Here is a 22533-nt window from a genome sequence, read left to right on the forward strand (position 1 = left end):
TATCCTTGCCACATCATATGAGTGGTGTCTCCTGGGTCTGCTCCTGATTTTTATCCAAAATTTCCTATCATTCCATGCTTCCCGTGTCCAGGTTCGTGCCTCCCATAGTTCCCCCCATATCCAGGAGAATGGTGTCCCGCAGGGCTCTGTATTGATTGTATCTCTATTTTTAGTGGCCATTAATGGTCTAGCAGCAGCTGTCAGGCCATCCATCTCACCTTCTCTGTATGCAGACGACTTCTGCATTTCGTACTGCTCCTCCAGTACTGGTGTTGCCGAGCGGCGCCTACAGGGAGCCATCCACAAGGCACAGTCATGGGCTCTAGCCCACAGCTTCCAGTTTTCAACTGCGAAGTTGTGTGTCATGCACTTCTGTCAGCATCATACTGTTCATTTGGAACTCGAACTTTACCTTAATGATGATCCACTCACCATAGTGGAGACATATTGATTCTCAGGACTCGTTTTCGATGCCTGGTTGACATGGCTTCCTCACCTTGGTCAGCTGAAGCGGAAGTGCTGGCAGCACCTCAATGCCCTCCGCTGCCTGAGCAACACCAACTGGAGTGCATATTGCTCTAAACTGCTGCAGCCCTACAGAGCCCTTGTTCAATCCCACCTTGACTATGGGACTAACCTAACCTAACCTAATCTGGTGTATGGTTCAGCGGCGCCCTCAGCGTTGCGTTTACTTGACCCAGTGCACCACTTTGGTGTTCGACTGGCATTGGGAGCTTTTAGGATGAGTCCGGTGACCAGCATCCTGGTGGAGGCTGGTGTCCCTCCATTGTAGGTTAGGCGTGCACAACTGCTCGCTAGTTACGTTGCACACATTCGTAGTTTCTCCTGAGCGTCGGAATTACCGTCTCCTTTTCCCACCCACGGCGGTTAATATCCCGCATCGGAGGCCCAGTTCAGGGAAGTGGACTCCTTGACTTTACCACCTATACTCGAGAGCCATTCACACACACCTCCATGGTGTGCATCTAGGCTGAAGCTTTGCCTGGACCTTTCACATGGTCTTTTTTTTTTTTTAGGACTCAGTTAACCCTGTGGCTCTCCGGTGTCATATTCTCTCGATTCTTGATATGTATCGGGACCATGAAGTGGTTTACACTGACGGCTCGATGGCTGATGGCCATGTTGGCTTCGCATATGCTCATGGAGGACATATTGAACAGCACTCCTTGCCAGATGGCTGCAGCGTTTTCACTGCAGGGCTGGTGACCATTTCTCGTGCTCTTGAGCCCATCCGCTCATGCCCTGGCAAGTCGTTTCTTCTCTGTACTGACTCCTTGAGCAGCCTACAAGCTATCATCAGGTGATACCCCCACCATCCTTTGGTAGCAACCATCCAGGCGTCCATCTATGGCCTGGAATGGTCCAGTCGTTATGTGGTGTTTGTGTGGACCCCCGACCACATCGGAATCCCAGCAAATGAACTAGCCGACAGGCTACACGGAAACCACTTCTGGGGATCAGCATCACCATAACTGACCTGCGGTCATTATTGCACCACGAGGTTTTTAACCTTTGGGAAACGAATGGCATAATCTCAGTACGTACAACAAACTGCATGCCATTAAGGAGACTACTTTATCACGGTCCATGCGGCTTCCCCCGTCGGAGGTTCGAGTCCTCCCTCAGGCATAGGTGTGTGTGTGTGTGTGTGTGTGTGTGTGTGTGTGTGTGTGTCGTCCTTAGCGTAAGTTAGTTTAACTAGTGTGTAAGCTTAGGGACCGATGACCTCAGCAGTTTGGCTGCACTAAAAAAATTTAAAAAAATAGGAGACTACAAATGTGCGGAAGTCCTCCATGCAGGCCTTTCGCAGGGACACACTAGTTCTCTGCTGGCTCCGCATTGGCCATATGTGGCCTACACATGGTTACCTCCTCCGTCGCGAGGACTCACCTCGGTGTCAGTGTGGATCACATATGACTGTCGTCCACATCTTGTTGTATGCCCACTTTTAGCCACTCTGCTGCGGACTTTAAACATTCCCAGCACCATACCTTTGGTGTTGGGTGACCACGCCTCAACAGCAGATTTACTTTTACGTTTTATTCCTAATGGGAATTTTTATCGTACCATCTAAGGGTGGGCATTTAGCCTTCTCTCCGAGGTTGCCACCCTCCCTCTATTTTAACTCTGTTGCATTTTCTTTGGATTTGTTTGTCTTGGTGGTCATTTTTTCCCTACATGTGTTCATCTCGCCTTGTGTTTTTGGGGTGGACATGTTAATGTGTTGCAGAGTGGCTGGCTCATCCTCTTTTATTATTGTGATCAGCCAGCCCAGACCATCTGCTCTATGGTGTTAATACCTTTTTCTACTTCTCCTTGTGGTGTATGTTTTCCCCGTTTTTTGTTCGTTCCGTTCGTTTCCTTTTTAGATGTGGTTTCCCATTTCTTTTCCCCCTTTTACTTTCTCAAACTTACTTTGGGTGTTTTTGTACCTTGAGCCTCGCTAGCGTCAGGACAAAGGGCCTGACAACCGTGTAGTTTGGTCCCTATATACCCCAAACCAACCAACCAGCCAACCATCAGCAATACCTCCACTTCGACAGCTGCCACCCATTCCATCACCAAGAAGTCCCTTTCATATAGCCTAGCCACCTGTGCTGGTCGCACCTGTAGTGACGATTGGCCCTTCTAGACATATACCATGGGTCTCACTGAGACTCTCCATCGAACCTCCCGACTGCACCTAGCTGCCCTAACCCCTCTCCACCTCGTCCCTGTCTGCTCCCACAAGCAGCACTTTACCATCTCCACTCCTACCCTGCTATCCCTCCACCCTGCCCCAGCCTCCTCCTTACCTCCAATACCTGGTTGCTTCTCCCATCCTGCGCTGCTGCTCGCAGTCTGGCCACAGAGCAGCCAGAGACTGTGGTGTGTGTGTGTGTGTGTGTGTGTGTGTGTGTGTGTGTGTGTTAGAGAGAGAGAGAGAGAGAGATCTATTTCTGAAGAAGGCCTTGTTGGCCGAATGCTTACTTTCTGACAGTATTTTTGTTGTGCCTGTCTGCAACTCAGCATCTCCATTCTGTGGTGGGTAGCAACTATCCATCTCATAAAAAGCAGATGTTGATGTTTCAAAAGAAGAGTTCTGTGATGCATATTATTCAGTTATTAATTTCTATAGTTTGCCATCGCAAGACAGTCAAACGCGATGACACTGCCAGAAAATCAATAGATATTGCTTCTTCTGTTATTCCCTGAATACAAGAATGTTTAATACTATTAAACACAACATCTGTTACAACAACCATAGCAAGAGTTAACTCAAAATCAGTTTATGTTATCTGAGTGCATACTAATAAACTGAAGAGAGAAGTTAGTGATTTTCTTGACTGATTCTTAGAAACTTGTATGATATATTTCATAAGCCACGAAACACTAACTCAACTCATCGAATAGCAGAAGTGTTGAGTCATCGACAGGCATACACAAAAGAGAAAGAAAGCTTGCTGGCTTTTGGAATAAATATTTTGCCGAGCTAGAGTGCAAATACTCAAAAAGGCGCAATTCCCCCACTCCCCCTCACACACACACACACACACACACACACACACACACACACACACACAACCTGTGGTCCGAAAGATAGTAAGTTTTCTATCTCTCTTGTATGTGCTTGACTCAATGATTCTGCTATTTGATGAATGGTTTCCTTTACTCCTAAGTAAGAATTTTCTGCAAGAATTTTCCATACAAATTATAATGTTTCTAAGGAATTCTGGTATTTGGCTGGAATAATTATTAAATTATATTTAGACTTTGTTCATAAACTTTAATAGTGCAACTTAATGATTTTCAAATACATTAATTTATGCGCCAGTTGCTATATATTTTGTTTCCAGAGTGTTTGTAAAATAATTATAAATCGATGCTTGTAACGATTTTCAGGTCGCAAAAAAACAAGTTTCTGAAGCTGTAGCCAAAGGAGATGCTGCTGAAATTAAGTCTGCAAAAAACAGAGAGGTGCTGTATGATTCCCTGCAGCTGGCTCATAAGTGTATTCTCAATTCTTTCTATGGTTATGTAATGAGAAGAGGGTGAGTTTATTGCTCATATTTCTCTGTCATATTTCCATTTAGACTCTTTCAATCTAAGTAGATAGTTTTCAAGTAAATGCTACACGAAACTTTATATTTTAGAGCCCGCTGGCACAGCATGGAAATGGCTGGTATAGTGTGCTACACGGGAGCAGCAATTATAACAAAGGCTCGTGAAATCATAGAACAAGTTGGTCGACCGCTTGAACTTGATACAGATGGTATCTGGTGTATACTGCCAGAGTCCTTTCCAGAAAATTATGTTATTGAGAGTACACACCCAAAGAAGTCTAAAGTGACTATTTCATATACAAATGCCGTTCTGAATGCAATGGTTAAGGTTGGTTATCTGCTACATTATTTTGTAAGCTTAAGTTTGCAAAGTTAAATAATCATTGTTGTTGCCATGTACTGTTATTGATTGTACTTTAGACTCTAATATAGCCTGTGGCAGTCAAAGATAACTGCACTAATGGAACCAGGTCTTATTGAAACACAAATGGAAAATGTACAACTTGTGTAGAGAGAAATCAAAACAGATACATGCAAAAGGCTCATCTGTACGAGAGTTATTTCATTGTGCTACATGTGCGTCTTTTAATAATCCCGCTCTCAGCTTCAGGCAGTGTTGGCTTCGGTCACACAGCTTGAGGCTGTTGCCGATGGGCATCACTGTGGGGGTCCGGATGGGGGTTTGTCGGGGACGGCCAGCTCGTCCCATGCATCCCCCGATTGGACTACGACTGTGGTTGCCCGGGATACTGCCCGCATTGAGGCTGATCCCTCACCTGTGGTAGAGTGGGAGATCGTCTCGAGGTGTGGCAGGAGGCGAAAGACATTCCGGAGGGCTGAACGGAAGGCCTCTCCAGTTTGCCTGACGAACCGGTTTCAGGCTCTGTCTCAGGCTGATACTGACCTTCGGTCTGACATGGCTGTTTGTCCTGTTCCAGAGGTTGCCCCTCAGTCTGCAAGATCCGGGCGGTCGCAGAGGGTGGGCTTACTGGTAGTTGGGAGCTCCAACGTCAGGCGCGTAATAGGGCCCCTTAGGGAAATGGCAGCAAGAGAGGGGAAGAAAACCAATGTGCACTCCGTGTGCATACTGGGGGGAGTCATTCCAGATGTGGAAAGGGTCCTTCCGGATGCCATGAAGGGTACAGGGTGCACCCATCTGCAGGTGGTCGCTCATGTCGGCACCAATGATGTGTGTCGCTATGGATCGGAGGAAATCCTCTCTGGCCTCCGGCGGCTATCTGATTTGGTGAAGACTGCCAGTCTCGCTAGCGGGATGAAAGCAGAGCTCACCATCTGCAGCATCGTCGACAGGACTGACTGCGGACCTTTGGTACAGAGCCGAGTGGAGGGTCTGAATCAGAGGCTGAGACGGTTCTGCGACCGTGTGAGCTGCAGATTCCTCGACTTGCGCCATAGGGTGGTGGGGTTTCGGGTTCCGCTGGATAGGTCAGGAGTCCACTACACGCAACAAGTGTCTACACGGGTAGCAGGGGTTGTGTGGCGTGGGCTGGGCGGTTTTTTAGGTTAGATGGCCTTGGGCAAGTACAGAAAGGGCAACAGCCTCAACAGGTGCAGGGCAAAGTCAGGACATGCGGGGACCAAGCAGCAATTGGTATTGTAATTGTCAACTGTCGAAGCTGCGTTGGTAAAGTACTGGAACTTCAAGCGCTGATAGAAAGCACCGAAGCTGAAATCGTTATAGGTACAGAAAGCTGGCTGAAGCCAGAGATAAATTCTGCCGAAATTTTTACAAAGGTACAGACGGTGTTTAGAAAGGATAGATTGCATGCAACCGGTGGTAGAGTGTTCATCGCTGTTAGTAGTAGTTTATCCTGTAGTGAAGTAGAAGTGGATAGTTCCTGTGAATTATTATGGGTGGAGGTTACACTCAACAACCGAGCTAGGTTAATAATTGGCTCCTTTTACCGACCTCCCGACTCAGCAGCATTAGTGGCAGAACAACTGAGAGAAAATTTGGAATACATTTCACATAAATTTTCTCAGCATGTTATAGTCTTAGGTGGAGATTTCAATTTACCAGATATAGACTGGGACACTCAGATGTTTAGGATGGGTGGTAGGGACAGAGCATCGAGTGACATTATACTGAGTGCACTATCCGAAAATTACCTCGAGCAATTAAACAGAGAACCGACTCGTGGAGATAACATCTTGGACCTACTGATAACAAACAGACCCGAACTTTTCGACTCTGTATGTGCAGAACAGGGAATCAGTGATCATAAGGCCGTTGCAGCATCCCTGAATATGGAAGTTAATAGGAATATAAAAAAAGGAAGGAAGGTTTATCTGTTTAGCAAGATTAATAGAAGGCAGATTTCAGACTACCTAACAGATCAAAATGAAAATTTCTGTTCCGACACTGACAATGTTGAGTGTTTATGGAAAAAGTTCAAGGCAATCGTAAAATGCATTTTAGACAGGTACGTGCCGAGTAAAACTGTGAGGGACGGGAAAAACCCACCGTGGTACAACAACAAAGTTAGGAAACTACTGCGAAAGCAAAGAGAGCTTCACTCCAAGTTTAAACGCAGCCAAAACCTCTCAGACAAACAGAAGCTAAACGATGTCGAAGTTAGCGTAAGGAGGGCTATGCGTGAAGCGTTCGGTGAATTCGAAAGTAAAATTCTATGTACCGACTCGACAGAAAATCCTAGGAAATTCTGTTCTTACGTTAAATCAGTAAGTGGCTCGAAACAGCATATCCAGACACTCCGGGATGATGATGGCATTGAAACAGAGGATGACACGCGTAAAGCTGAAATACTAAACACCTTTTTCCAAGGCTGTTTCACAGAGGAAGACCGCACTGCAGTTCCTTCTCTAAATCCTCGCACAAACGGAAAAATGGCTGACATCGAAATAAGTGTCCAAGGAATAGAAAAGCAACTGGAATCACTCAACAGAGGAAAGTCCACTGGACCTGACGGGATACCAATTCGATTCTACACAGAGTACGCGAAAGAACTTGGCCCCCTTCTAACAGCCGTGTACCGCAAGTCTCTAGAGGAACGGAGGGTTCCAAATGATTGGAAAAGAGCACAGGTAGTCCCAGTCTTCAAGAAGGGTCGTCGAGCAGATGTGCAAAACTATAGACCTATATCTCTGACGTCAATCTGTTGTAGAATTTTAGAACATGTTTTTTGCTCGAGTATCATGTCGTTTTTGGAAACCCAGAATCTACTATGTAGGAATCAACATGGATTCCGGAAACAGCGATCGTGTGAGACCCAACTCGCTTTATTTGTTCATGAGACCCAGAAAATATTAGATACAGGCTCTCAGGTAGATGCTATTTTTCTTGACTTCCAGAAGGCGTTCGATACAGTTCCGCACTGTCGCCTGATAAACAAAGTAAGAGCCTACGGAATATCAGACCAGCTGTGTGGCTGGATTGAAGAGTTTTTAGCAAACAGAACACAGCATGTTGTTACCAATGAAGAGACGTCTACAGACGTTAAAGTAACCTCTGGCGTGCCACAGGGGAGTGTTATGGGACCATTGCTTTTCACAATATATATAAATGACCTAGTAGATAGTGTCGGAAGTTGCATGCGGCTTTTCACGGATGATGCTGTAGTATACAGAGAAGTTGCAGCATTAGAAAATTGTAGCGAAATGCAGGAAGATCTGCAGCGGATAGACACTTGGTGCAGGGAGTGGCAACTGTCCCTTAACATAGACAAATGTAATGTATTGCGAATACATAGAAAGAAGGATCCTTTATTGTATGATTATATGATAGCGGAACAAACACTGGTAGCAATTACTTCTGTAAAATATCTGGGAGCATGCGTGCGGAACGATTTGAAGTGGAATGATCATATAAAATTAATTGTTGGTAAGGCGGGTACCAGGTTGAGATTCATTGGGAGAGTGCTTAGAAAATGTAGTCCATCAACAAAGGAGGTGGCTTACAAAACACTCGTTCGACCTATACTTGAGTATTGCTCAACAGTGTGGGATCCGTACCAGGTCGGGTTGACAGAGGAGATAGAGAAGATCCAAACAAGAGCGGCGCGTTTCGTCACAGGGTTATTTGGTAACCGTGATAGCGTTACGGAGATGTTTAGCAAACTCAAGTGGCAGACTCTGCAAGAGAGGTGCTCTGCATCGCAGTGTAGCTTTCTCGCCAGGTTTCGAGAGGGTGCGTTTCTGGATGAGGTATCGAATATATTGCTTCCCCCTACTTATACCTCCCGAGGAGATCACGAATGTAAAATTAGAGAGATTAGAGCGTGCACGGAGGCTTTCAGACAGTCGTTCTTCCCGCGAACCATTCGCGACTGGAACAGGAAAGGGAGGTAATGACAGTGGCACGTAAAGTGCCCTCCGCCACACACCGTTGGGTGGCTTGCGGAGTATAAATGTAGATGTAGATGTAGACCTCCCACTTCCTATCTGTAGCTGGCAGCGAACAATCAGTTTCAAGATCTCATAAATGAATTTATTGGAGGCTCTGCTCCATTTCCAGTGCCATTGTCACATTCAGTTTTCTTGTTTCAGTACTGTCTCTTTGAATCTCCATATTGACAAGTTTCACACCACATATTTATGTACATGTGAAAATCTCAATATTTTTTCTGTATGATGATTCAGTGATGTGACTGAATCATTGTTATCATGGTTTTCTGTATTTAATGTAATGTCTTGCCTTTGGAGAAATTTAGCAAGTTTGTCCGCATTCTTTTTGATACTATACATGTCTGCGTCCATCCCCCTGTTTTGTGGTTATAATTTTATCTTTGGGTCATTCCGTCTCAAGTCACCTAGTTTTGCAACATTTTCCTGCTCAATCATCAAAGATTTTGATGAAATTTTATGTGAAAATTCACACGTCATCAAGCAATACTGGCCGAGAGATAGCAACTTTTTTGCCCCCTTGCCTGACTTTGTGCAGAGTGAACGTGAATTTCTGATAGTTTTGAGCAGTTACATATTGGGCAATATTTTGTTGAAAGACATGAAATGTGGCTATTTTGTACATCTTTATGCATTCTCTTAAGAAAAATAACGAATTTTATGAGCTCTATTCAGCCAGAAAATTTTAGCCAAATTTTTCTGTAAAAATCGACGGCTGGAAAAATTTTATCATTTATCTTCTTATATCTTAGGAATAATCAAACAATGGAAAATCCATGGCTCCTATCCCTGTTATAGACCTAGATGCAAGACCTGCCCCACCCAACCTCCAACCACCACCTAATCCTGTCTGTCACAAGAATCACCTGTTCCATCAAAGACAAGGCTACCTGTGAAACCAGTCCTGTGATCTACAAGCTAATCTGCAACCATCATGCTGCATTCTACAGGGGCATGACAACCAAAAGGTGTCTGTCTGCATGAATGGTCACCGACAAACTGGACGAGAAACAGATGGACCACCCCATTGCTGAGTATGCCATACAACATTATGTTCTTCGTTTCAGTGACCACTTCACAGCCTGTGCCATCTGGATCCTTCCCACAAACACCAGCTGTTCTGAATTGTGCAGGAGGAAATGCTCCCTGCAGTATACTGTCCTGGCCTCAACCTTCTTTGTTCATTGTCCTTACTCATCTAACGCTCCCCTGCTCTCATTCCAGCACTACTCAGCCTTCTGTTCCACCAACACACCTACAGTCTTTTTACTTCTCTCCTTTACCGCTACCACCCCCTCCCCCTGCCCTCACCCTCCGTCTAACCACCCGACTGTCCCTAACTGCCCTACCCTCTCTCCACCTCGTCTGTCTCTGTATGCTCCCACAAGCAACACTTTACTGTCCCCCACCCCTCCCCCTTACTTTCCCTGCCTCCTCCTTACCCCACCACCCAGTTGTTTATCCCATCATGCACTGCTGCTCGCAGTCTAGCCTCAGCAGCCTGAGACTGTGATCGTATGTGTGAGTTGCATTTGTGTGTGTGTGTGTGTGTGTGTGTGTGTGTGTGTTTTCTTTTTCTGATGGCCTTGTTGGCCAAAAGCTTACTTTCTGAAAGCCTTTTTGTTGTGCCTATCTGCGACTTCCCATTTAGTAACCTAACACAAGGTTCTCAAATACAAAGTTTCATGTGTGTACCACTTTCCAGTACTGAATAAATTAAGTGCAAAGTTGAAAATTTTGTAAAAAAAATTAAAAAATGTGGTGTTTTCAATCTGATTTTGCAAAAACTTTGTTCTATAAAACTTTGCAAACTAGGTTCATTAGAAAGACAGTGGTTTTAAACACAAAAAAAGTGTATATGACTATCCAACATGGGCTAACAATGCTGGATAATTTGAATCCGAGTTGGCTTTGAAAATTCTTATATATCATTGAATTCCACAAGGATGTGGAATACAAAATTTCATTCACCTGTTATTTTCCAGTATTCTACAGATTCATCGATAGGATGATGATAATACCATTTTCTATTAAAGGTTCAAAACCAGTCTCACTCAAAGGTACGTGTTTTAAGCTCCCCAGAACACTGAGTTTAATTTCCAATACGAGCTAACAATGCCATATAAACTATGGCAAAGTATCCAGAAAAATCACTCTTGAATAGAGTTTTATCTTTGGCTTCTTATATCTCATTGCTTAAATGCATGGAAAACATGAAACTTTGGTGACAACTTAGCAACATAAGGTTTTCCAGTATGAAATGTCATTCACATACTGCTTTCCAAATTTCTACAAAATCAGTTCAGACATGATTTTCATAAAAATTACAAAAATAGATCCATTCAATTTGCTTTCAGAAAATCTGTTTTGCGTAATTGATTTCAAACTAATCACAGTTGGAAAGAGTATGTTTTGGAGTGTTTAAAAAAATCACATTCAGCTTTCCAGCATGGGCTAACAATACGTGAAAATGACAGACAGATTTGGAGGAAAGTACCACGGCAACATTTCAACAATCTGTTGACTGCATTTTGCTGCATGTACTTTGTATTTGTGTATTGACAAATAGTATCTCACTATGTTGTATCGGTCCATCCTCTGTGTTTCTTAAATATCATCATCTGGCCTGCAGTATCAATTTCCAGAAAATAAACTGCAGCAAGTGGCTCAAAAATTTCAAAAAATGGGAACTGCAATGTTAAGTTTAAAATCAAAATTGATATTACTTTTTGCTTGCTGCCTGTGTGAGATACTCCTACAGATTTGAGAATAAGAGATAGGGTACTTAGCAAATGGCTGTGTAAGCAGACAGGTACCACCACAAGGCTTTTTAACCCAAATTAAGAAACCAAATTACAGACTTGTGAACCTGGATGAAGAATCCACCATTGGCTGGTATTGCACAGCTATTGGGCGTGATCCCTATTGCAATGGGGTTGTTGGTTCATGTTCTCGACACGTTAGTGACAATGTCATCATGGACCAGCCCATTATAGTAAGATATTACTTGGCAATGTAAACATAAAAACAACTTGCAACGAAACACGGACAACAGGTTGCTGCAATGTAGTCTGTTGCCACGGTACATTGCCTCAAATTTGTCTGTTATTTTCAGGTATTGTTAACACACATTGGAAAATTGAACGTGGTTTTCTGGATGCTTGAGTACATGCTCTTTCCAATTGTGATTAGTGTGGAATCAGTTACAGAAAACTGATTTTCTAAAATTAAAGTGTATTGGACTATTTTTGCAACTAATTTTTTAGAAATTTGAAAAGCAATATGTGAATGATGTTTCGTACTGGAAAACCTTATGTTGCCAAATTGTTGTCTCCAAAATTTCATGTTTACCATGCATTTAATCAACGAGATATAAGAAGCCAAAGGTAAAACTCTATTTGCAGCACATTTTTCCTGGATCCTTTGCCACAGTTTATGTAGCATTGTTAGCTCATGTCGTAAATTAAACCCACTGTTCTGGTGAGCTTAAAACAAGTTGTTTTGAGTGAGACTGGTTTTCAAGCTTTAATAGAAAACAGTATTTGTAAAAGAAGTGTCGAATATATCCTATTTTCATCTTTTCACAAACATCTTCATCGTACTGACAAATTTGTGGACTACTGGAAAATTGTACTTGAATGAAATTTTGTATGCAACACCTTTTTGCTACCAAGCTATTGGTATTAAGTTTCATGTTCAGCATGCATTTACTCTACGAGATATAAGAATCTGAAGTTTACATTTTTTTATCCCACGATTATTACACCCCCCTTTGATTTAAATTAACTAGCAGTGTTCGTCTGCACTGGAAAATCAAGTACACCTTTTTTGGGGTTTAAAGCTTGATCTTCCTAATGAGCCCAGCTTGGAAAGTTTTATAGAACTCAGTTTTTTACAAAATTGAGTAAAAAATAGGGCATTTTTGACCATTTTACAGAATCTTCAACTTTGCACTTAATTTACTCAGTATTGGAAAGTGGTACATAAACAAAACTTTACATTTGAGAGCCCTGTGTTGTTAGGCTACTATATGGCAAGTTTCATGTTCATTCTCTCCGTTATTTTTCTTAAGAGAAGGCATGTATGTGAAAGCTTAGCTTCTCTTGCAGCGTATTAATCTTAGAGACCAATATTGTATGTGAAAGCTTTGCTTTTCTTGTAGTAACGCTGAGTATGTTAATTTAAACCATTAGCTTTTCCTATTTGTGTTTACGCGCTACTTAACAGTGATATTGCTATTGGCTGACTACATCACGTATCCTACGCTAGAAGATCCACTGTCATCGGCTGGCGTGATCACGTGATAAGCTATGATTGTCTACAAAAGTGCATTGCAATTTTGATTTCAATGCTTCAGAAAGTAACATGCAGCGTTTGGTGGAATTTAAATTTACACTTTCGTAATACAAAAATATGCAGCATACATGTTGCTGCAAAAAAAAAAGATCTTTACAAAACGTGTATTGTGTTTTGTTGTGGTTTGTGTGTGTGTGTGTGTGTGTGTGTGTGTGTGTGTGTGTGTGTCTTTTTTTTTTTTTTTTTCTCCTAAGGGTGTGGGAAGTTCTATGCCAGTGTATAAAACCATAACCATTGAAATGATTGATAAGTTTTACAGTTCCGAGGAAAAGTATACTGTCACTTAACAATGAAAAAGTGTATTTTCACCCGGGAGAAAGTGTAATTTTAACAGAGAAATCCGGGAATTTTTTTTTCTTGTCTGCATATACACCCTCTGATAAATTACAGAGGTGAATCTCCTTTTCCTTCTTTCTCTTGTTTCTCTGTCCCATATTGGTGCAGATTCGACACAATTATTAACAGGCATGGCTCATTTAATTTAAGGGGTGGTTGGATGCCCTTCCTGTCGCAGCTCAGTTACCCCCAGAATGGAATGAGTGTACTCCAACTGCCTGCAACTAGTGTTTGCATGTGAAAGTGAGTGAAAGTTTTCTAAATATTTGTGAATCGTGTAACTGAAGCAGGACTTGGGCACTAGCCCGGTATTCACCTTTTGGGATGTGGGGAAACTGCAAAAATCCACAACCAAGCTGGCCAGCACATCAGCCCTCGTCTTAATCTGTTCGGCAGATTTGATCTGGGGCACTGCTACTCCCCATCCTGAAGGTGGCACCTTAACATGCATGGGGTGATAAACTATAAGAGTGAATATTTGGGGTTTTCTGGTTTCATGCTTGATATTTCGGCAACCTGTTGCAGACTTTTCAACCATGTATAAAACACCATTCTAAACCACAGACAGTGGCACTAGCCTATATGTAATCTTTTTTTTTTTTTTTTTTTTAATTTCTGGTATTGTGGTTTGGAATTTTCACAGTTCAATCTTTATTGACTTTTATTATTAACCGCAAATAACATTACGGAACAAACTGCAAGAATACTGAGATGCCTGGAGAGGCTTCTGGAAGATGTTCAGATATCTACTGTACACAATAGTATTACTACACGCTTCTGAAGAACGTATTTGTCTTGACCTTAGCTTCATTGTCTCAGAAGATAATATCATAGGACAGCACTGAGGGAAACACAGTGAGATGATTTATAGGTGCAAAGCAGGCATAATTAAGCCTTTTATACCGCTCATTCAGTAATGTCATTTGCAGTAAATAATAAGAGGGTATTTAGGGTGAACTGTGAAATTCAGAACCATGATGTTAGAAATAAAAAATTTCATATAGGCTATGTGCCACTGCCTATGGTTTAGAACAAGGGTGTCCAACACACTGCTCACATGCATCCCAAAGCAAGAACCATTTTTTTTTCTCAGCAGTTGTTGTTGTTGTTGTTGTTGTTGTTGTTGTGGTCTTCAGTCCTGAGACTGGTTTGATGCAGCTCTCCATGCTACTCTATCCTGTGCAAGCTTCTTCATCTCCCAGTACCTACTGCAACCTACACCCTTCTGAATCTGCTTGGTCTCCCTCTACGATTTTTACCCTCCACGCTGCCCTCCAATACTAAATTGGTGATCCCTTGATGCCTCAACACATGTCCTACCAACCGATTCCTTCTTCTACTCAAGTTGTGCCACAAACCTCTCTTCTTCCCAATCCTATTCAATACTTCCTCATTAGTTATGTGATCTACCCATCTAATCTTCAGCATTCTTCTGTAGCACCACATTTCAAAAGCTTCTATTCTCTTCTTGTCCAAACTAATTATCGTCCATGTTTCGCTTCCACACATGGCTACACTCCATACAAATACTTTCAGAAACGACTTCCTGACACTTGAATCTATACTCGATGTTAACAAATTTCTCTTCTTCAGAAACGATTCCCTTGCTATTGCCAGTCTACATTTTATATCCTCTCTACTTCAACCATCATCAGTTATTTTGCTCCCCAAATAGCAAAATTCCTTTACTACTCATAAGTGTCTCACTTCCTAATCTAATTCCCTCAGCATCACCCGACTTAATTCGACTACATTCTATTATTCTCGTTTTGCTTTTGTTGATGTTCATCTTATACCCTCCTTTCAAGACATTGTCCATTCCATTCAACTGCTGTTCCAAGTCCTTTGCTGTCTCTGATAGAATTACAATGTCATCGGCGAACCTCAACGTTTTTATTTCTTCTCCATGGATTTTAATACGTACTCCGAATTTTTCTTTTGTTTCTTTCACTGCTTGCTCAATATACAGATTGAATAACATCGGGGAGAGACTGCTACCCTGTCTCACTGCCGTCCCAACCACAGCTTCCCTTTCATGTCCCTCGACTCTTATAACTGCCATCTGGTTTCTGTACAAATTGTAAATAGCCTTTCGCTCCCTGTATTTTACCCCTGCCACCTTCAGAATTTGAAAGAGCGTATTCCAGTCAACATTGTCAAAAGCTTTCTCTAGGTCTACAAATGCTAGAAACGTAGGTTTGCCTTTCCTTAATCTAGCTTCTAAGATAAGTCGTAGGGTCATTATTACCTCACGTGTCCCAACATTTCTACGGAATCCAAACTGATCTCCCCCGAGGTCGGCTTCTACTAGTTTTTCCATTTGTCTGTAAAGAATCCGCATTAGTATTTTGCAGCTGTGACTTATTAAACTGATAGTTCGGTAATTTTCACATTTGTCAACAAATGCTTTCTTTGGCATTGGAATTATTATATTCTTCTTGAAGTCTGAGGGTATTTCGCCTGATTCATACATCTTGCTCACCAGATGGTAGAGTTCCGTCAGGACTGGCTCTCCCAAGGCTGTCAGTAGTTCTAATGGAACGTTGTCTACTCGTGGGGCCGTGTTTCGATTCAGGTCTTTCAGTGCTCTGTCAAACTCTTCACACAGTATTATATCTCCAATTTCATCTTCATCTACATCCTCTTCCATTTCCATAATATTGTCCTCAAGTACATCGCCCTTGTATAGACCCTCTATATACTCCTTCCACCTTTCTGCTTTCCCTTCTTTGCTTAGAACTGGGTTTCCATCTGAGCTTTTGATATTCATACAAGTGGTTATCTTTTCTCTGAAGGTCTCTTTAATTTTTCTGTAGGCTGTATCTATCTTACCACTAGTGAGATAAGCCTCTACATCCTTACATTTGTCCTCTAGCCATGCCTGCTTAGCCGTTTTGCACTTCCTATCGATCTCATTTTTGAGACGTTTGTATTCCTTTTTGCCTGCTTCATTTACTGCATTTTTATATTTCTCAGCAGTTATTGTTATTAATTAAGTATATTGCATGCAGTCAAAAATACTTGCTTGTTTCAAAGTAGCCCAGGTAAGCTGAAATGTTTGCCACACCTAGTTACGATCTAAGTTTTATACCCTGGTGCAAAAGTATACAACAGTTTGCCAAAAGGTATGAGGGTGGTTTGAAAAGTTCGCAGAATGGAATAGAAAAAAGTACTTACATCACTGAAACTTTTTTTTTTATTTTTCAATGTAGTCCCCTTGTAGATTAATGCATTTGGTCCAAAAATGTTCCAGTGCCTTGATTCTGTACCGAAAATGAGTTTCCTCCAGGCCTGCAAAATAGTTGTCAACTCCAGCTATCAGTTTTTTGTTTGAAGTGAATCTTGATCCACCAGGAAAAAATTTCAGTTTTGGGAAGAGATGGAAGTCTGATGGAGCCATATAAGGTGTATAAGGTGGGTGTGGCAACAATTCATACCTTAGTTCTTGTAATTTTGCCATGGCAATGGCATATGTTTGCAGGCTCACATTGTCTTGTCCAGGCACCCATCTTTCAGATAATTTTTTCATTTCTAATTATTCCATTAAAATGTGATATAACCCTTTCGGATGACATCTGGCAAGCGAGAGCAATTTCACTCACTTTCAATCTGCAATCCTCCATGACAACATTGTGCACTTTTGCAATGATTTCGGGATTTTGCTTTCATACTTCCATACCTTTCTTTACGAAGTTCTTAATCACTGCTCAAATCTCGATCTTCACAAATCACTACGCGGGAACAACAATAGAACTATGTCACCACCACAGCTCTCTTCCAAGAGCACTGACGTGGCACATGTTTACAGGCAGTCCAATGAATATCATATGAACAACCTGTTGCACTAGCACTGACCTCTTGTGGCGATTCTGAGAACTTTTCAAACCACCCTCACATCATGCAGGAAATTGGAAATTGCCAAATACTGCCTGTACCATGTCTTGTCTATTGTTCATCTGGAAGCATGGGAACTTCACACTTGATGGTTCATCTAGTGTGGTTGTTTGCTGTGAACAATGTAAGCTTGTTCCATTATTCTGCTTACTGTGTCTGGTATAGAGGTGTTTGGGAGCATGATCAGTACAGCAGTGCGCCAAGGGTAGTTAACGTTCCTCCACTCTAAATTCTGATTTTTTCGCATGATGTCTCTTGTTAATGCTACCTTCTATTTTCTAATAGTAAAATGTCCTCACAGCTTTACTTCTGCCAGTATCATTTAAAGAAGCCATACCGGGCTGTCTTTAAGAGTTTATTGTCAGAAACATGTTTCTGTATTACTGTATTTACCCAATTATTTTTTTCCCATATTTGTCATTCAGAAAATACAGGGTTGTCTTTTCTTCACAGATTTAACTATTGCTAGAATAAGATTTTCACTCTGCAGTGGAGAGTGTCCTGATATGAAACTTCCTGGCAGATTAAAACTATGTGCAGGACCAAGACTCGAACTCGGGACCTTTGCCTTTCACGGGCAAGTGCCCTACCGTCTGAGCTACCCAAGCACGACTCACACCCTGTCCTCACAGCTTTACTTCTGCCAGTATCTTGTCTCCTACCTTCCTTTAAGTCTCCTACCTTGTGTCTCCTTAAGTTTTTTAAGTAAAAATAACATTCAACAGCGGAAATGTTGTCCTTCAAAAACTATTGCTGCTGATGTTAACATTTTTATGTTGTTTAATAGACTATATATTAGGTCATCTTACAATTACAGATGAAACTTTGGGTATTGAGGTCACAAGCAGATTTATTTTGAAGAATTTGGAAGGGCAGGGCTGGGCAAACAGTACTCACATTTAAACAGGCTCATGATCTCCTGATACGTCAATGCCCTTCTGATATGTCAATGCCCTTGACACAGTATCAATGTTGCTCCAGCAATCACGTGATATTTAACTCACATGGCGCTAATACAAGGGATATCCGAGAAACTAGTCACTACAACAGTGTATTGCTTAAAATCTGACAATTTTGTGAAATACAGGAGCAAATAGCACTAAATTCTGTCATCTTACCAAGTCAAGTTATATTTGGACAGATTTGCAATGAAAGTTCTCATACATGCTTTTTACATAAAAATAACATTCAACAGCAGAAATATTGTCCTCCCAAAAACATCACTTGATCCTGAACCAGATCTGTATTTTGTTTGATTATGAGATACTGTAATGATTTACTAAGTGGGTTGCAAAAGAGAAATTTGGTCATTGTCTCATATTAGAATACTGAGTAAGAACATTACCAGCTTTAAATCAGCTTTAGAACATGATAGTGTCATTCAAATGAGACGAGAAGGAAAATTAATCCAGAATGAAATGTCAAAGAAACGAAATAAATCATATTAAACTGACTGCAGTTGTTACCGCAAAAATAAATTACAGCGACAAGACCTGTCACAGAGATAGTACCAACAGATGTCAGTAGATTGTGGGATGAGTTGCAGGTCAAGAAGTGGACTGAATCGTGATTCCAGTCTTGTCTTAGCTGTTGTTGTTACGTATGACTTGTCCCATAGAAGATTTTGGTGCCTGTGTTTCACAGTTGCTCAAGCACGTTACTACAGAAGGGTTTGAGGGGAAACAGTGACACCAGCTTGGTTGAGAACAGGGATGAGTGCGGGCATGGGCGTAGTGAGCAGGCAGCAAATTATGTCATGTTGCTAACTTTGGGAATCTGTACCACATGCTTTGGCTTTTTAGGAACATTTACCGCATTTAAACTGCAGTTTGTGTGAATCCATTTGCTGTTGGAATTGAATTGACTTTAAAATTTGACAAATACTCAACAATATTCATTCATTTCTGCAGGGGCCAATGGCATACGTACATGTTTTGTGCTACAGTGTTGTTGTCACTCGCTGTGACTTTCGACAGGAACAAAATGGGGTGTTACAGCTGCTGGTCCTAAGCAGCCAATGAGAGTGGTGGGCAGATGGTGTGCTTGGATGCAAGAGGCGTTGTAACATTCTCAACCCAGTATAGCAGTGAAATCCAATATACAGGGTGGTCCATTGATTGTGACCGGGCCAAATATCTCACGAAATAAGCATCAAGCAAAAAAAACTACAAATAACTAAACTTGTCTAGCTTGAAGAGGGAAACCAGATGGCGCTATGGTTGGCCCGCTAGATGGTGCTGCCATAGGTCAAACGGATATCGACTGCGTTTTTTTAAAATAGGAACCCCCATTTTTTATTACATATTCGTGTAGTACGTAAAGAAATATGAATGGTTTAGTTGGACCACTTTTTTTGCTTTGTGATAGATGGCGCTGTAATAGTCACAAACATATGGCTCACAATTTTAGATGAACGGTTGGTAACAGGTAGGTTTTTTTAAATTAAAATACAGAACATAGGTATGTTTGAACATTTTATTTCGGTTGTTTCAATGTGACACATGTACCTTTATGAACTTATCATTTCTGAGAACGCATGCTGTTGCAGCGTGATTACCTGTAATTACCACATTAATGGAATAAATGCTCAAAATGATGTCCGTCAACCTCAACGCATTTGGCAATACGAGTAACGACATTCCTCTCAACAGCGAGTAGTTCGCCTTCCGTAATGTTCGCACACGCATTGATAATGTGCTGACGCATGTCATCAGGCGTTGTCTGTGGATCAGAAAGAAATCCGGGGACTTCAGATCCGGTGAACGTGCGGGCCATGGCATGGTGCTTTGACGAACAATCCACCTGTCATGAAATATGCTAGTCAGTATCCCTTCAACCGCACGCGTGCTATGTGCCGGACATCCATCATGTTGGAAGTACATCGCCATTCTGTCATGCAGTGAAACATCTTATAGTAACATCGGTAGAACATAACATAGGAAATCAGCACACATTGCACTACTTAGATTGCCATCAATAAAATGGGGGCCAGTTATCCTTCTCCCACAATGCCGCACCATACATTAACCCGCCAAGGTCGCTGATGTTCCACTTGTCACAGCCATTGTGGATTTTCCGTTGCCCAATAGTGCATATTATGCCGGTTTACGTTATCACTGTTAGTGAATGACGCTTTGTCGCTAAATAGAACGCGTGCAAAAAATCTGTCATCGTCCCATAATTTCTCTTGTGCCCAGTGGCAGAACTGTACACGACGTTAAAAGTCGTCGCCATGCAATTACTGGTACATAGTAATATGGTACGGATGTAATCGATGTTGATGTAGCATTCTCAACACCGACATTTTTGAGATTCTCAATTCTCGCGCAGTTTGACTGCTACTGATATGCGGATTAGCCGCAACAGTAGCTAAAACACCTACTTAGGCATCATCATTTGTTGCAGGTCATGGTTGATGTTTCACATGTGGCTGAACACTTCCTGTTTCCTTAAATAATGTAACTATCTGGCGAACGCTCCGGACACTTGGATGATGTCGTCCAGGATACCGAGCAGCATCCGTTGGGCATTTTGATCACAATAGCCATACATCAACATGATATCGACCTTTTCCGCAATTGGTAAACGGTCCATTTTAACACAGGTAATGTATCACGAAGCAAACACCGTCCGCACTGGCGGAATGTTACGTGGTACCACGTACTTATACGTTTGTGACTATTACAACGCCATCTATCACAAAGCGAAAAAAGTGGTCCAACTTAGCCATTCATATTTCTTTACGTACTACACGAATATGTAATTAAAAAACGGGGTTTCCTATTTACAAAAACGCAGTTGATATCCGTTTGACCTATGGCAGCACCATCTAGAGGGCCAACCATAGCACCATCTGGTTTCTCCCTTCAAGCCAGACAAGTTTCGTTCTTTGTAGTTCTTTTATTTGACACATATTTCGTGAGATATTTGGCCTGGTCACAATCAATGGACCACCCTGTATATTCGTATAAAAACAGTTGTGTTATCAGGTCGTACATTAACCACAATCTCACACATCGCAACATTTTCAGAAGAACGAGCCAAATATTCGTGACAACAAAAATATAAATTTCACAGCTGTTCTATTAAGATGATGATGATGCCACAGATGATAGGTTCAGTAAGTGAAAACTATAGAAAAGAAAACGGTCTGCAAATTGATGCGAACCATTTCTTTTCATTTATTTTGCTTTTCCTTGTGTTATCAAAATGTAGACAGTCAGTAAATTGCATCAATGTAGAATAGGTATAACGTTAACTTTGTAGGCAGATGCGTTATATCAGTAGAACAGTTTGTAATGTGATTAGTCAGAATATGTTAAAAATAAATTTTTCTCAGGAAACCTTACGAAAAAAGTGGATCATCTTTTAATCAGGGTCATCTTATACTTTGGTTAATATGGTATATTATAATTCGCCTTCTCATAATTTTTTGAGAACTCAAGAAGGAAGGAGGTTGGTCTGTAATTAGACCTCACTTGCTTGTCTCTTCTATTGTAAATATGTGTTACTACAACACAATTATTTCCCTTGGGAATTATATCTTGCCACCAGAATGATTTTTCACTCAGCAGTAGAATGTGTGCTGATCTGAAACCTGCTGGCCAATAAAAACTGTTTGTGGGACTGGGACTTGAACCTGGAACCTTTGCGTTTTGCTGACAAGTGCTCTGCTGGCTAAGCTTGACCTGTTCCGATTGCTTTACTTCCACTGGTTCCTTCCTCTGACATTCCATACTTTATGAAGTTGTCCTGCATACCTAATGGGACTAGCACTACTGACAGAATAGATGTTGCAGAGAAATGACTTAGCCACAACCTAGGGGATTGTTTCCAGAATAAAAAGTGTGCTAGCCTGGGACTCAACCTGAACCTAGAATGCAGGAGAACTACAGTGAACTTTGGAAGGCAGGAGATGAGGTACTGGCAGAAGTAGAGCTTTGGGGGTGGGTCATGAGTCATTCTTGCATAGCTCAGCCAAGAAAGCACTTGCCTGCAAAAAGCAAAAATCCAATGTTTGAGTCCTGGTCCGACACACAGTTTTAATCTGCCAGGAAGTTTCAAATTTATGCCCTGACTTTTCGACATACTACAATAGTAAATCAAGTGGCAACAGGATCAAGTCAACACAAGATTTTAGTACCTTGATTGTAATACCAACATAACCAGTAATCAAATGATTTTTGTGATTAGGCAAACCTGATGGTTACTGATGGGGTATGCAATTCCTGTCCCTGACTAAGTAAGTACAATGGCTCTGCTTTTGATGGTCTGTCCTTTCTCCCTGTGTTTTCGGCAACTCTTATGGAGGATACATCGAGTTCAGTGGCCAGTGTTTTTTATTTTTATTGTCTATCTCACTGCTACTGTTGTAGGGGAATTGAATATCATTTGCCTTACTGAGTCTGTGTTTCATGCCTAGAAATGTTAAAAATTCCTATGATCACGAGACGTTGTTTGTGTGTTCTTATTTTGTACTGAAACCATTGTGTTCTTTACC

The 22533-nt window shown here is 41.7% G+C and overlaps 1 protein-coding gene across 1 annotated transcript in view; it reads left to right on the top strand.

The window, feature by feature from the left end:
- Positions 1 to 22533, top strand: part of LOC126259790 (DNA polymerase epsilon catalytic subunit 1) — a 331065-nt gene that overhangs the window by 75861 nt on the left and 232671 nt on the right. Inside the window, exons 12-13 of the mRNA XM_049956798.1 lie at positions 3904 to 4052; positions 4155 to 4392. Of these exons, the coding sequence (XP_049812755.1) occupies positions 3904 to 4052; positions 4155 to 4392 (387 nt within the window). The remainder of the gene's footprint in view (positions 1 to 3903; positions 4053 to 4154; positions 4393 to 22533) is intronic.

The sequence above is a fragment of the Schistocerca nitens genome, chromosome 5 (genome assembly GCF_023898315.1).
Source record: "Schistocerca nitens isolate TAMUIC-IGC-003100 chromosome 5, iqSchNite1.1, whole genome shotgun sequence".
Classification (NCBI taxonomy): Eukaryota; Metazoa; Arthropoda; class Insecta; order Orthoptera; family Acrididae; genus Schistocerca; species Schistocerca nitens.